Raw genomic sequence first — 17,026 nt, 5'->3', positions numbered from 1 at the left:
TGGTGTGAGTTTAGCTATCTTTAAATTGGAGAATGAAGTTGACTTCAAATAAATACAGTTTTAATTTATAAATGTAAATAAATATTGATGTTGCTATATCGTATTTTCCAGAGAAACCAATTAAAATCTGGTTAGATTCAGCATCTTACCTTCTTTCACAATGGACAGTGCTGTTGCTTTCCTTTTCTTCCTGAGGCTATAACTATAGTGGGGTTCGGTCAAATTTATTTATAGAAATTGGCCAGAAACTATAATCTAGGGTAAACTCCAGCAACTAAAAATAAACTGAACAATGTGAGAGATGTTTGGCTTTTGTTTTCCCAGTAAAGATAAATATGTAATCCTGCCTTGCCAAGGAATGATTTAATACTACCGACATAAGCATTTCGCCACTTAGGAATTTTCAGAGAATCTCAATGTAGTTATTAGCCATTTTCTGTATAGTTTTTGACAGGCAGGATGCAGTCTTGAAAAGATCACCTTTAGTCTTCAAACCCTCAGTTCAGCACACTTGAGCATGCAGTTGCATTCCATTTAAATGAATAGGAGTTGTGTCCATATTTGAAGTTAAGTACACTTTGAATTATTTGGCCTGAACCATTCTTTATAAAATGCTACTGGATAATGTATTACTTACCCAAATCTGCAAAAGAGGAAAGCACTCTTAATGATAGCACAATATGAGAAATGGTGCATTGCAGTTGAGATTTGTTTGTCATATTGGTGATGGCACTTCCCATAATTTCCAAAATGCAGAATTTCTTAAATACAGTGACTGTCCTTGAGATGCAAATTGTGAAGGAGTGGAGGTTCTCGCATCGTTTGCAATTGAGTACTATGGAAAATCTGTGTTTTGCTGCAGTCCTGGACTTTCACAAAGTAAGCATGCATTTACTTACAAAAGTAGCCGTTTTGATGTGTTGTATAGCATCAGATTTTTTTACTTGGACCTCTTTAGGGAACATGAGCATTCTGACCATCCAAAGTTCTCCTAGTGGTGTTCTCTTTTTAATCATGAAATAAACTGTGTGCCTGGATTTGTTATTTTGTTAAAAGACACGCACATGAATATAGAAAATACAATACTTCAATTTTTACTGTTTACAAGGTGATACTTGCAATTCACATTGGAAATCTGATTTGGAACAGCTCTATAAAGAAAATAATGTCAACAGAGAACCTAGGTAGTAAGTTAGTAACTTCGTGTGTGTGTGTGTGTTTTTAACTATGTTTGTCTGGACTGGATATCTACTAGTATCAGCAATATTTCGCTGCCTTGCGCTCTTTTTCTTTATTGCCCTTGTTTGTTACTTGCCCAGTAACAAGAAAGTGAGCACGGGAAGAATGAGACTGATGTTAATGATGGCCATTTTCAAATGGCCACAAATTATGGGAAGGAAAAGCTGTGCGTATGAGGAAAGTGAAGGCTAACTTTGATTTTTAATAAGCCCAGGCTTTGTGGTTATATTTGGGAATTTGACAGGCAGATTCAATGTTTATATGTTAAGCAGTTTAAGTAGTGTTGCCCTTATTTTCAATTACACACATACTATTTAATGATAATTAATATTTTTTATATTTGGGGTTCTTTTGGAAGTGCAGCTGCTTGAGGTTGCCATCACAGATCTGTGTTTTATGAATTCATGAAAACTACTCGAGATTTTTTTTTTTTGCCTCCCCCACCCTCCTCGTTATTACATGACAACTTGGACTGTTGGAAAACAGAACTGAAAATTTAGTTTAGTATGGGCCATGTAAATTATATTTTCCAGGTAGCCCGTTTACGGTCCTAAGTGCATATTGTTTCTGATTCTTGCAGGCATATTCTGATGGAATAGTAGATGCTTTCCTTTTTTGCTTTCCTTTTTTGCTTTCCTTTTTTGCTTTCCTTTTTTGCTTTCCTTTTTTGCTTTCCTTTTTTGCTTTCCTTTTTTGCTTTCCTTTTTTGCTTTCCTTTTTTGCTTTCCTTTTTTGCTTTCCTTTTTTGCTTTCCTTTTTTGCTTTCCTTTTTTGCTTTCCTTTTTTGCTTTCCTTTTTGCTTTCCTTTTTGCTTTCCTTTTTGCTTTCCTTTTTGCTTTCCTTTTTGCTTTCCTTTTTGCTTTCCTTTTTGCTTTCCTTTTTGCTTTCCTTTTTGCTTTCCTTTTTGCTTTCCTTTTTGCTTTCCTTTTTGCTTTCCTTTTTGCTTTCCTTTTTGCTTTCCTTTTTGCTTTCCTTTTTGCTTTCCTTTTTGCTTTCCTTTTTGCTTTCCTTTTTGCTTTCCTTTTTGCTTTCCTTTTTGCTTTCCTTTTTGCTTTCCTTTTTGCTTTCCTTTTTGCTTTCCTTTTTGCTTTCCTTTTTGCTTTCCTTTTTGCTTTCCTTTTTGCTTTCCTTTTTGCTTTCCTTTTTGCTTTCCTTTTTGCTTTCCTTTTTGCTTTCCTTTTTGCTTTCCTTTTTGCTTTCCTTTTTGCTTTCCTTTTTGCTTTCCTTTTTGCTTTCCTTTTTGCTTTCCTTTTTGCTTTCCTTTTTGCTTTCCTTTTTGCTTTCCTTTTTGCTTTCCTTTTTGCTTTCCTTTTTGCTTTCCTTTTTGCTTTCCTTTTTGCTTTCCTTTTTGCTTTCCTTTTTGCTTTCCTTTTTGCTTTCCTTTTTGCTTTCCTTTTTGCTTTCCTTTTTGCTTTCCTTTTTGCTTTCCTTTTTGCTTTCCTTTTTGCTTTCCTTTTTGCTTTCCTTTTTGCTTTCCTTTTTGCTTTCCTTTTTGCTTTCCTTTTTGCTTTCCTTTTTGCTTTCCTTTTTGCTTTCCTTTTTGCTTTCCTTTTTGCTTTCCTTTTTGCTTTCCTTTTTGCTTTCCTTTTTGCTTTCCTTTTTGCTTTCCTTTTTGCTTTCCTTTTTGCTTTCCTTTTTGCTTTCCTTTTTGCTTTCCTTTTTGCTTTCCTTTTTGCTTTCCTTTTTGCTTTCCTTTTTGCTTTCCTTTTTGCTTTCCTTTTTGGCCAGAATTCACAGCTGTCTTAAACTGTGAATTCTTTTCCTGAAGAATTCATTGACCTATGTACTCTAGAAGATTTGCAGTTTCCTGTTCTCTATCCAGTGGTAATACTTCTCAAACTGCATTTAAAAATCCAAATAGAGTGGTGTTTTGGGAGAGAATTAAACAAAAAACTTTTATTCCTTTTCTTTGGGAATTTGTCTCCACATCAATGTATCACAGGCCAAGCCTAATTACCTATTCAACCTATAGTTTATTTGATCTGCATGCCTGAGTGTCCTACCATCAAATTTACTGAAGAGCGTCTCACTTTTTTCTGCATTAAAACAATTGCCTTGAAACAGCTAACAATTAAAAAATAAATGAGTTAACACTTTCTGCTAAATGCTACCATTTAGGTTGTAATATGCAATTAAAAACTACATTTTAATTTCTGTTCAATTACATTGACTTAAATAGTAATTTTAGTGTTATATTTATGAACCATTTAATTGTGACATTTTTCCTCTGGCTTGTGTAATGGAAAAGTAGATTTGATTTTGAGAATGCAGCAAGAAATAACCTTTTTCCCCCCATGGTTTTCTGTAATGACAAACAGAAAAAGATGAAATTAGCTGGGCTTTGTGTAAATACAACAGAACAATTTAATTTCAAAAGCCATAAAAATATGTCATAATTTGAATTATTTTTCATGTTTTTGAAAACTATCTACTTCATAGGAGGAATATTCAGATTGCTTTATGGTAATATGTAGGTAGGTATTTGAAACATTCCTGCATGTATTTGGTCATGTTAAAGGCTATAGGTTAAAGAAAGCTTTGTATAAAGTCTAGAATCAAAGCCTGGTAGATCCTGAAGTGTGAAAACATTAATTGTAGAGCAGCAGCATTTTTCAGGTGTGTATTGCTAGAGACAGATGCTTTACTACTTTTTGGCTTTAGATCCTTTTTTTTAAAAAGAAAATGGTGTTTGAGTTGATGCATTGCAAATAACTAGTTAACATATTTTTATGTTAATGCTAAAGGGAACTTGCTATGGAACAAGCTGCATATTAGAATGGATTAGGATTTTCTGTTCCCCTCTGAACCCAACTCCCTCCAGATCCTTTTAGCATGCTGAAAATCACTTTGTTTGAAGCATTCTCTAACTTCCAACATAAACTTATGGTACATTGACACCTGAGTGCTCATGTCCCACTTTTGTGATGAGTTAGTCTGTTATGTCTGTGAACCTGGGTGTAGGGATGTGAACAGGATCAGAAAACCATTCTAGATTAAACAAAACAAAACCTGGCCTAAAAAGCGTGTGTGTTTGTTTATTTTCTAAAGGTCTCTGTGTCTCTGGACAGACCTTATTTCATCCATTTGGTAGTATCTTTTGCTTTTTTGATCTCTGAATAACACTGGAAGTTTATAGTCACCCTTCTACCAGTAAATGTGGCTTTTTTTATGTCAATTCCAGTTGATGAGCTTCCAGCTTATCTATAAATTGAAAGGATCATGCACTTTATTTAATGTTATCCCATTTGTGTTACCAGATTCATAAAGTTCTTATTTATGCTGATCTTTGCCAAGAACCAGAATTTTAAAATACCATTTTTTTTCTGGTGTCCAATCCTGATGTTACAGACCAAGAGATGTTTGTTTCATGAAAATTTATATCTTAGGGATGGAATGAACCTTAAGACATCTAGTTGCGTTTTCTCCTGTTAAACAAGTTCAGGTATTGCAGTGACCTGTGCCTTAATTAGATGCTGAATATACCTCATTTTGGTGAGGACACAGCAGCTTCGCTACCAAGAAGGGTTCTTAGTATCTTTTAATTAGACCATTGCTGGAGAAGTCATCACAGAACAGTCTTTCAATTCCTGTCCCATCCTCATAACTCAGTATCTTCCATATAGCAGTGTCAGCATGACTGATGGATCTGCTTAAGAAAGGAGGAAGAGTATAATGTAAGAAAAAATACACTTTTTGTTCTGGGATTTTCGAAGTTTGATGTAAGTAGGGGTAGTAGGAGAAGGATGGCAATAAATTATGTGATGAGTATGTACTGAGAGATGTACTAGGAGAACTGTAGCTCTGAAATGTCATCCCTCATGCCATAGGAAGGATGACCTCTGAAAACAAAACTCAAATTTACTGGAAGTGCAACAGCAGATTATAGGAGGCTGTGCCTCCGTGTATATGTTGTGACTGCATGGAGGAGTTGTGGGATTTTGGATGCATTTCTACACTGACTTTGATAGATACCTTTTTTTCCCTCAAGCCATGTAGAATTTTAAGTGTAACTTTGAAAAACCTTTTATCTTTGTAATAATTTCCTAACCTATAAATTACTTATACCTTCACCCAAATTTAACTGTTTTAACAGGGCTTTGTGATTCAGGATACAAGAATGTGATTCAGGATACAAGAATGGGCACAAATGTGAATGTGAGTGTCCCTCTGAACATCAGGAAACACGTTTTTACTGTGAGAGTGACAGAGCACTGGCACAGGTTGCCCAGGGAGGTGGTGGAGTCTCCCTCCTTGGAGATAGGTATTCAAAAGCTGTCTTGTCATGGTCCTCAGCAACTGGCTCTAGGTGTCCCTGCTTGAGCAAAGTGTTGGACCAGACGACTTCCAGAGGTCCCTCCCAACCTCACCCATTCTGTGATTCTGTAGTATTAAGTGGTATGCATTTACTCATTGTCTTTAACTCTATTCTCAAAGAATGCAAGGGTAATGTCAGTTTTAATTGACTAAAATAAAGTATTCTGAGAGAAACATCTTACTCATCAAATATAAGTCATGTCTTTCCTGATCAAGGAAAACTGAAATAGAAATGATTATTCAAAACACCTCTTGTTAAAGAAAGCCAGGGGTAGGAAGTTCATTAGTTAATTTAGGCTTCTGATACTATTTGAGGACTGTGTAGGGAGTAATTATTCTCTAACTTTAAATGAGGACATTTATAACTAAACGCCCTAATAACTTTGTTCTTGGTTTTGTGTTCTTTTCATATATGCTCATTTTATCTGTGTTTTATGGAATTGTCATTTTTATCTGTGATCTCTTTGAAACTTTGCGATCCTGAAAGAGTTCAGTATTTCAGTGAAGGCAACCAATACATGCTGCCATTTAAAAGAGGTGACAATAACATCTTTAGAATGTAGACATCCATGGAAGATTTTCCTTTTTTATAAGCTAGTCAAAAAAAGAAAAAATGAAAAAATGTGAATAAATGTTTCGGAAGTGCCTAAATCACTGAGGGAGTAACTTTTTATTAGAAGTCAATAACTTTTACCTAAAATTGTCATTGGTTAATGTAGGAAATCCAACCAATTTGTTTTGTTATACCCAATAGATAACAATTTTTTTTATTTATTTCTTGTGGAGGTAGATTTGCAGACTACTGTATTGCTAGCAGAGTTTTACTTTAAATCTGGTATTTGTGCTGTTGTAACCAACAACAGCAATCGTAGATGCTCAAAACAGTTTTGAGGGGAGATCACCAAAGAATTCCCCAAAATTTCTCCTAAATACAAACCAGGATGTTGTAATTTGTTACTTCATAATTCTTTGGTGGGTTTACTGTGGCTGGCTGCCAGGTGCCCAGTCAGCCACTCTCTCACTCCCTCTCCTCAACAGGACTGGAGGAGAAAATAAGATGAAAAAGCTTGTAGGTCAAGGTAAAGGCATGGAGATAAGTGATCAATTACTGTCACAAGCAAAACAGACTCGACTTGGGGACAATTAATTTATTACCAGTTAAAATAGAGTTGGATGGTGAGAAACAAAGACAAAACCTAAAACACCTTCCTCCCACTCCCCTTGAAGCTGAAGGCTCAACTTCAGTCCTTCTTTTCCAGTTCCTCTACCTCCTCCCTGCTCCCAGTGGCACGGAGGTGATGGGGTATGCGGGGTTTGGTCAGTCTGTAACAATTCCTCACTGCTGCTCCTTCCTTCTCACACTTTTCCCTGCTCCAGCGTGGGTCCGCCACAGGCTGCAGTCCTTCGGGATAAACCTGCTCCAGCATGGGTCCTCCACGGGTCATGGTTCCTTCAGGGCATATCCACCTGCTCCAGTGTGGGGTCCTCCACAGGCTGCAGTGTGGATACCTGCACCAGCATGGTCTCCATGGGCTGCAGGGAAATCTCTGCTCTGGCTTCTGGAGCACCTCCTCCCCCTCCTCTGACCTTGGTGTCTGCAGGGCTGTTTCTCACACTTTCCTTCACTCCTCACACTGCTGTGCAGCGTTTTGCCCTTTCTTAAATATGTTTCCCCAAAGTGCCACCAGCTTGGCTGACGGGCTCATCTGTCTCCTGCAGTGGGTCTGTTGGAGCCGGTTGGAGCTGGCTGTGTCCAACACGGGGCAGCCCCTCACCTCCTCCCAGAGAGGCCACTCCGGCTACCAAAATCTTGGCACAGACACCTGATAAAAAATTCTCACTTTTCCTATCATATTTCTAAAGATTTTTACAACGAAATACTGAAGTGTTTTCATTCTTTTTACCTCCCCTGTTTTTCCAGGTGATGTAGCTTTAACCAGATGATTGTTCATATCAATGACTAGTCATTAACAAATCATTATTTTAGAGCAAATTCAGCTCTATTGACAAGAAAATATTTTTATTAAAGTAATTTAGAGATGTTTTTTGAGGTGTTCTTGTTCTGCAAAACCTGAAAATTACTGCTCAGCATTGCTTTCCCCTACAGATTCTTTATGAAGAACTGGAGCACTTTCAAAGAAAGTATTACAAACCGCTCTTGGCTCTGAATTCTCAAAGTAGGAATAAATAATGAGTAGGAAAGGGGAGGAAAGATCAGTTCTGAATGGCTTTTTGTAATTTGGGGATTTACATGAAAAAAGATGGAAAATAGACATAAAGAAAATCTGTAGAAATTACTCAAGGGTTGGAAATGGTATCTACTGATACTTGGAGAGTAACTTTTTAACTTAGCAGGTGCCTTCATGGGTGAAAATACTTGTTATTAAAGGGCCACTCAGTCTGGGAGAAAGACACAGAAGAGCCAATGGCTAGAAGTGAAAGCCAGAGACGTTGGAATTAATGTAGTATAATAGCAATCATCTTCTGAGTATATAGCTCATCCAGTGCTTCATTTTTAAGTCACTGTTTTCTGTTAGATGATTGATTACTACTGTTTTTCAAGTGTCTGCAACTTTCTGAATATAGTCACAACTTTAAAACATTGTCTTACTGCTTCATGTAGCTGGTTCTTGATTTATATTTACTTTTCATCCTCCTGCCCTGCTTTTTGTCTGTCTGTTAGAACACAAGTTTTTCAGTCTGAAGGTATGGCTTATGATAAGTCTAGGAATGGCCTGGCAGCACCATGTAATACTGCCGAAGGTAGCGGTGGGAGAATCTGTTATTCCTTCAGGCTTCCTGCTGAGGTTAAGTAAGCAATATATATATATAGGTACATAGAGATGCACAGCTTAGGAATGAGAAAGCTGAATAATAATTCCTTTTTGACCTGCATTATCTGTGAAACGTACTTGTAAATAAAGATTTTAGTTGATGGTTCTGAACAGATGGCAACTGGTTTTGCTTTCCCAAAAACATAGGGGAGCTGTTACATTGACATTATACACTTACGGACATATTTGCATTTTGGTTTCTAATATGCTTAAACTCTCAAAGTAAACGTAATTTTTTTTTCTTTTTTAATGTTTAAAAATAATCTGTTGACATGCAGTTAGGATGGGTTAACAGACTGCTTGAAGTTTAAAAAAAAATTTGTCAAAATTGTGAGTAATCAATATGGTAGCCAGTGGAAGAATCTCAAATATACCCATTTTACTGGAATTAAGTTATTCTTGTCTCAGACTAAAAAGTGAAGATAGGTACTTAATTGGGGGAAAAAAGCTTCAGAAAGGTAAAGACTTATGCAAAAGAGCATAAGATTTGCAAGTCAAATGCAAATCCAAAATAAGTTAAGCCCAAGAACAAAAAATTATTACTTTTTTCCAAAGAAAGTAGATGAAGGAACACTGCCAAGGATTTTGTTGAAGTAGTGGATGATCAAAATATAAAGCAGTTTCAACAAGATGCTAGGGCTAAAAGTCCTTTTCACCCATGTTTACTACAAAGGAGTTTAGGGAGTTTTTGACATCATGTATTGAAAGCAAGTGGGGAGGGAGTGTTTTAGATTGAAGCATTCATCTGAAGTTGATAAATAAAAAATTGCTTGGAACGATGGTCTTCACCATTAGTTGACCTAAAAAGAACTCTAATTAATACTACTGTTAATATTTTAGCAATTACTTAAATGAGCCTTGAAATGACAGATGGAAATAGGATACCAATTTCTGAGCTTCATTGAGGATGCTGGGAAGTACAGACTGGGTAGCATGAATTCCATACTGGGTAATTTCTTTAAATTACGAAATGAATGATACTATTAGATGCACCAATTTCAAAATAATAGTAAAAAGTCAGTGTGAATTTAAAGAAAAGCTGTGCCTTATTATTAGAGCTTTACAGCGTACTCGGATTTTATAAAGCTTTTGACAGGTTCTGTCAGCAAGACTTCTTATAGAGACAGAATAATGGTAAGATGAAAGAGAAGATCTTTAGAGTAATGCTTAATTAAAGAACAGGAAACAGATACATTTTTGTTATTGCAAAATGTCACTAGAGGAGTTTCATGTATATCTGCAAGGATCTGTTCAAATGGTCTATAGTGTGGTGAATTGCAAGTGGTGGTGCAGAATTATTCAGGGCAGCACTAATTGAAATATCTGTGAAATCCCCGTTCTGAAACAGGCAAGATCTAGAAAAATCTCTCCTGAGGAGTCCTGTCTTTTCCTACGGACTCTCCTGCTGCAGAAAAATTGTCTTCAACTGTGTGTTTAGAAATTAAAGAAACCACACTGCTTACTGGTAGTGTGTTGGTTTTGGTGGGGTTTGTTTGTTTTTTTGTTTTGCTTTCTCCCTCCTATATTATGTATAGAGCTGCAAAGCAGGGCAGAAATACATTGGACAGAGAAATGAAAAGGCAGCAGGGTATGGTGAGAAGTGAGAAACTGAATGTGTGTAGAAAGCCAGCTTATAATGTTAATTAAGAGGAAAAATGGGATGAGGAGAGCAGAAAACTTCATCATTGGCTTTGTAACAGAAATGGGTTCAACTTCATGCTTAGGAAGTCCCTAATCCGGGTTGGGGGCAGCTGTGAGGGAAAATATCTCTCTGTCCTAGAACATTTGCGGCTGCTAGAAGACCTGATACTGAGGCAGATGAAACTTCATGCTTCTCTTCTTAGGCTCTCACTTTTCTCTAAGAGCTGTTGTCTATTTACATTATGTGTATTGTTTAATATTTTAATGCTTTTAATGCTGAAGGCATTCCTGTGTGAGGAACAGTATAAACAAAAATGATTATGGTTAGGTTATTATCTTGACAAGCTTATGATATAAGTGAAGATAATTAGTTGTATCTTCATATTTACATGTAGTTGCTTTGAAAAATTCTAAAATTAATCTCTAATGTTCTTTTAGACCTATTGTTTAAGATATTATTATTGTAATATATTGTTTAAGATTAAATAATTTAAAGTTACTGGGACCAGAGGATATGCAACCAAGAGTTCAAAGAAAATTTAAGGATTAAATAATTCAATTAACTGTTTATTTTCTTGGGTGCCTGAGGACTGAAATGGCAAATGTGTCATTCTATTTATTTATTAAGTTGTCAGTGGAATTCAGGGACCTTTACGGGCCTGTACATCTGACATCTCTTTAGGGAAAACTATCAAAAACTGAAATAAATAATAGAATTAGTGAGCACCGGCTAAATATGACCTGCTAGGAATTGTGCTGCTCAGTGTATTCATGTAGTGTAGTGAACATGAGAGTATGGTAAAAAGGTGAGCTTTGAGGAGAGAGAGTTTATCAATGATAGTATTATTTGGAATAATGAAGATGAAAAGAGACACTGAAGAACTGCAGAGTGATCTTGTAAGTTTGATTGCTTGGGCAATAAAATGGCAGAAAAACTTCTCAATATGTAAATATGAAGTGATGCAAGTGTTGATATAGTGAAGTCCTAAATTCATGCACAAGATGATGAGCGCTGAGCTGGCCATGATTCTTGAGGAATGAGATCTTAGGAGTTATCAGTGCGGGCTTCATTGAAAACATCAGCTCAGTATCACTCAAAAAAACAATGCAAATGTTAGAAATTGTTAAGAAAAGAATAGAGAGCAAAACAGAAGAATGCTTATTCCACTGTATAAACTTATGATTAATCCTGCTGTGTGCAGTTTGGTTCAAAGAGATTGGTTATAATGGAATTGCAGGTGGTTTAGAAAAAGGCATCATGGGCAGTATTATGCATAAGATGGCTTTCACATGAGAAACCAGCTGGTTAGACTAGGTCTCTTTAGCCAGGAAGAGACAACTTACGGGGGAATACTATAGAGGGATATTTTGAACAAAGTTGTAAGTGACATGGAAGTCAGTAGACGTAGGCTGTTTGCTGGTTCTTCACTTTCAGTGAAGAAAGGCAAGAGCTAGGTGTCATCAAACCTAGCAGGAGGCAGGTTCAAAACAGACAAAATAAAGAGGTTCCTTGTATAATGGGTAGCAGATGTGTGCAACTCCTCATTGAAGATGATGTTGCAAATCCAGAAAGTTTACATAGTTTCAGGGGAGAGAGGAAAAAACACTGAAAGAGAGATTCATTGAGGGTTACTAAATAGATGAAATATATCAGCCTAGAGAAATTCCTTAAGCTGAAAATAATTGGAGTTAAGGAAAGTATTAGGGGAAATATAGATAACCTATATACTTGCCTTCCTCTTACTCTTAGTATCTGGATATGGCCCCTGTTTTTTCAAAGCAGAGTGGGACTGGAAAGGATGAGTGATAAATATAGTCCTTTTTGTTATCACAAGGTATGTAGTAAAGTTTTCTGCAGCTGCACTCCCTGAGCACAAATTATGAGCTTACTGGCCTACCTTGACCATTGATCTGAAACAGTATAGATGTCCTTATGGTTTTGTTGGCTCAAGTAATAAAAATTGTACTGGTGGAAATGGGATTTGAGTTATGGCTTTGAAGGAACAAAGAGTTGGGTGAACATGTTGTGGCTTTGAATATGAGTTCAGATTATTAATACCCTTTAGCAGATCTTCAGAGCTTCACAAGAGATCTTTAGAACTGTAGCAGATCCTTAGAACTGTAGCTGGATCACAATGCCAGATATGTATTAGACTTGATAAAACAAGACCGACTTCATGCTTCTTGTAGGTAAAGCAAGAAATTGTAAGAATATGGAAGAATAATGTAAGAAAAATAAGACATTATGGGCAAGAAATTAAATCAGAAATACTTTTAGATTCTGTTCTTACAGTTAGTGGATAGAAACACCACCTTCTTGTAGGTTAAATGTATCCTGAATTGCAAAACTGACTGGGATTTTACTAGGACCCTTGTTCTACAAACGTTTGCACAGGTATTTTTAAATAGATGTTGCCTCATAGTTTATTTGCAAGATCATGGACTAGACATGCTCAAATCACCAAAATTAGATGAAGCATAGCACAAAGTCCTAGCCAGATTGAAAACATTATCCAAACTTCCATACAACAGTGATTTTAATTGAATCTACAGTGTATTGATGACAGGAAGAAACGGTCTAAAGCTAAAATTTAATCTAAAAGAATCCAATTATCTCATATTGTCAAGTCAATATAAATAACTTTTAAAGTTTCTTTATAAACTCACAAATACTAGCCACTTCCCAATTTTATCAATAAAAGGGTATATAGTTTTATACTTATTAATGTTAACAGGTCTAAACAAGTCAGACTGTTTTCTTGAAAAGAAATGTTTTATTGTCTAAAAATTTGCTTCTAATGTAATTGAAAATAGAGTTGCTCATATTTTTAAAAAATCCTAATAGTGTAAAACTCTGTCAAGCTGAAATAGCTGGTATGGAATTGCTGAGTGCAGATACACAGGTAAAAGTGATGATAAACAATAAACCACATTCATATTTCTTTTCTATAGAAGGTGCGTAGTGGTTTAGGTGAACTAATCCTTCAATATTGCTAGCTATGTATGATAAACCACGTTAAAGGATTATTATTTATGGGAATGCTATGAATTTTTTATATCTACACTTGTAGTTCATTTTCATTTTAAAGACTGTAGACCATAACTCTGTACTTTTAATTTTGTATTCAGTATGGGGAGTTAATCCCAGAACGGGGCTTTTTTGATGCAAAATCTGAATGCTTGTGTAGTAACAACAGCTGTCCCCTCACCATGTGGTGTCTTCCATTGCTTTACTGTAGAGATGAATTTTAGCCCAGTGTTTCAGTAATATTGGACACACATGGTTTTAGGTGACAAAGCAGTATGTTTATGCATTCATTTGACTCTCGCAGTTACAGTTGGCTACAGATTAGAACAGGGAGAATACATTCACACCATGACCACCCTCATAGCTGCTTGTAGTAGTTGGATCACAGTAGGCGCTGTTGCATCTAAAGACACAATTAACTGTTGCTGAGGAATTGCAAATTCACTAAAGCTCTTTAGAGCTTTAGCGGTTGAGAGTGGATTTTCTAAAAGCTTTTCCAAAGATTTTCCAAATTTATAAATGTTTGAGATCTTCACATTCTAAATTTACTGTCAGCTTGAAATAAGATTAACAAGTTGATATTTTAATGTAGCTAATGAATTCTTCTGCTGTGAATTAACTATATAGTTAGCTACAGATCTACAGAATGATTGTAGTTTTGTCTGTTAGTTAGGAAGACAACCTTACGACTTCTGTAATATTTACAAATGGTTAGTAAAGTTTTGAGCACATAGGAAAATCAAAGCTTACCGAAAAAGTCTGAAAATAAAACTTACCAGAAAGCTTCTGACGCATCACTGAAAAGATCATCTTGATTTCCATGTGTAATTGCTTAAATGTGCTTTGGATATGGTAAGAGAGAATAGCTGTGAATTTACTTTAAAAAAATAAACAAACAAACAAACAAAATCCCCCAAAGCACCACCACCCCACCTCCCCCCCCAAAAACCACAACAATCCAGCAAAAAACCTCCATAAAGTTTTAATACAAATTAAATAGAAAATTACAGCAAAGTGCATATTAAGGCTAATTTTGAGGTATGAAATTTGACTAATTTTTGAACAAAAGGCTTTTAACCAAAAATCTTAGAAGAATTTATTATTTAAATTACAGTGATGAAAATTTTTATAAGTAGAACGTTAAGTAGTCCAGATCTTCCTTTCTAAAAATCTCTGAGAAATACTTTAGTATAAAATATATATGTGGAGTATAATATAATAAATAAATATATGGAGTATATTAACTTGTTTAATACAATAAAAGTAATAAGGTTATCGTTCAATGTGGAGATTTTCTATGTGTTTATAATTTCTTCTGTAGGCCAAGTGTAATTGTATGATAATGTATGTAATGTATGTGTGAGATCTCTCACATACACACACGTTATTTAAGCGTCTTGCGTTTGGATCATCATAGATAATTCATTTTATATTTGTATTAAAAACTATCCGAATATGATTGTCTGAGGCTTTCAGCATTGAATAAAGGACTACATGATCCAAACTAGGACGATTGATGAAATCCTTGCTACTATTGACTATTATTTACTGTCTTTTAAGTGGCAGGTTGTATTTATGCCAATTTATCTGCTTCAGGGAACACTCTTGATAGCAGAACAAAGTGAATAAAAGTAGTTTGCTTTGCAAATGAATGCAAATGGTGGAGCCTTTCGGGAAGCCCTTTAACAGAAGCAATGCACTTTGATTATGAGTGAAGCTGCCATTTGGACATGGTGAAAAGAGCACGCTTGAACCATTGATTGGGGGAGACAGTAAAAAGTCAGGAAGGGCCCCGTTAAGCTTGCAGTGCGGCAGGCGGATGTCAGTGTGGTTAGAGCACAGTGGGAGAATGACAGGCAGGATTAGTGTCAGGGAGAAGCCTTGCTGTAGTTGTGGAGATGGTCCCTGGGGTCACTCACCTCTGACTGTTGTTCTGTGCTGATGACTGTGTAATGCAAACTGCTTGATATGTGCCTGTTCATTATCGGAAATGGTGATTAGAAGAGGTATGTGTCATAAAGAATTCCTCAAAAATAAATAAAATGGCAAACTACTGATGGTAACAAAGATTCGGCTCTGCAGTTGTTGCCAAAGACGCTGCAAATGTCAAAGATGGATACTGCGTCTTGACTTCTGAGGCAAACGCGATTTCATGCCTTAAACTGCTATGATTGTATGTTCCTTGCTTTGTTCACTTTTATTTGGCCGTTATGAAGACAGTTATTTTTAACAGATTGTCTTATGTAGTTAGAGCAAAACATTTTTATAGCTTTTGGTTATTGGGTGGTAGAAGCATCTGGTTTGGTTTTGTGGCATAACCGTGTTTTGAGGGGGGGAAGGTTGTTGTTTAATAGTTTTAATGGAATATTAGAATCAACAGATTTCATTCCTGAATCATCCCAAAATGCTAAAACACAGGATGATTACAGTGACAAAAAGCTAAAATGACTGTTCTCTTTTATTTAGAGGCTTTTTTAAAAGGTAAAAATGGGGATATTTTCTTGTCTTTGCTGAAAAATCTTACATGTGCAATTAAATAAATGTCTAAAATTTTGCATCTTAAATTGTGATTTAATCTTTAATAAAAGTATTGTTGCTTTTTATCTTTATTGCATTTTATAGTTATGTACATTGTATAAATGTTGATAGAAATTAAATGTGTTAGTGTGTACAATATACAAAATGCATTTTTTGAGTGTTAAGGATTTTTAATACTGTTGGTCTGTTGTTTTTATGCGTTTTTGGCAACAGCACAGGGAGATGGCACCCAGATACTTGAAACTATTAATTTTTTTTTTTACACGATGTGAATAATTCGTTTGAAGGGGTTTTTTCAGTATATTACCTCACAAAATATGTCCAATATCCCAGTGTAATGAATGTTTTACAAATGTTTTACAGGCACCTGAATGGACAGAGGAGGACCTCAGCCAGCTGACAAGAAGTATGGTTAAGTTCCCAGGGGGGACCCCAGGTCGATGGGAAAAGATTGCTCACGAATTGGGTCGATCAGTGGCAGATGTGAGTTCACTCAGATTTGCATTGTATAGCGAGTGACAAACCAGAACAAGACAGGCAGTGTAGAAGGCAGACGTATATGGGGGCCGACATTGTCTTTTCAGAGAGGCTACAATCCTTTTAGGACCTGGAAGTGAACCATTAACTAACTATGCAAGAAGCAGATGTCAGCCAGCCTCTCCCTCCACAATTAACAGCTGTAACTGATCAGCTGGATGGGGGATTCTGGTGCTTACAGACTTGGCTACTGTAACCCAATAACAGAAAAACAATGCGCTTCAGGTTTTGAAGCAACCTCCTTTCACTGCAAGCGAATGTTTGTGTGACTTGGTTAAAGATTATATTTCTGTTTCAAGCCAGTCCTTAAAAAATGTAGATGAGCCTAATGGTGTTTAGACAGGTGGTTTCCATTAATTAAACTGAAATATCTTTACAAACTTTAAAATGAGTTATACATGTGATACTATTTCAGTCCCTTTTTCTGGATTATAGCATGGTTAATAACGATACTGTGTGAAATGATTAATATCCTTGTTAATTCATATTTTATAGTATTGTACCAGATACCAAAGAAAGCTTGTACTTAGGGATTTTAAGTGTTATGATCTTAAAACCCTTAGGGGCTAGGCTGTAAAAGACTTTCGCTTTTCAAGCAATAGATCACTAGAACATGATATAGTGTCTACTGAGGACCATTTGAAATCCCTTTCAGCTGACCCTATTTTATAGGCTCTGGAGGGGTTAATGAGAATAATGTTTAAATCTGTTGATGTACATTTTGAGATTAGATGTTCTTTATTTATTATATTTCAGCAGTTCTCTTAAATAATGGGAAACAAAGCCTCTGGCTAGAGTGAAACGTAACCCATTATAGCCTTCTGGGCAATTTGCGTACTACTGAAGTGTTTTTTCCCCCTGTTGATATAATCACAAAAAGATATTTTTAGAAGTT

General features: G+C 35.9%; 1 protein-coding gene across 2 annotated transcripts in view; it reads left to right on the top strand.

Annotated features, from left to right (window-relative positions):
- The window catches only part of DNAJC1 (DnaJ heat shock protein family (Hsp40) member C1), a 112,773-nt gene that overhangs the window by 80,872 nt on the left and 14,875 nt on the right, over positions 1-17,026 (top strand). For both annotated transcript variants that reach the window (XM_075143928.1, XM_075143927.1), the window contains one exon: positions 15,958-16,077. In XM_075143928.1, coding sequence (XP_075000029.1) covers positions 15,958-16,077 — 120 coding nt within the window. The remainder of the gene's footprint in view (positions 1-15,957; positions 16,078-17,026) is intronic.

Source organism: Calonectris borealis, chromosome 2 (genome assembly GCF_964195595.1).
Source record: "Calonectris borealis chromosome 2, bCalBor7.hap1.2, whole genome shotgun sequence".
Classification (NCBI taxonomy): Eukaryota; Metazoa; Chordata; class Aves; order Procellariiformes; family Procellariidae; genus Calonectris; species Calonectris borealis.
This window is presented reverse-complemented; position numbering and strand designations above follow the sequence as displayed.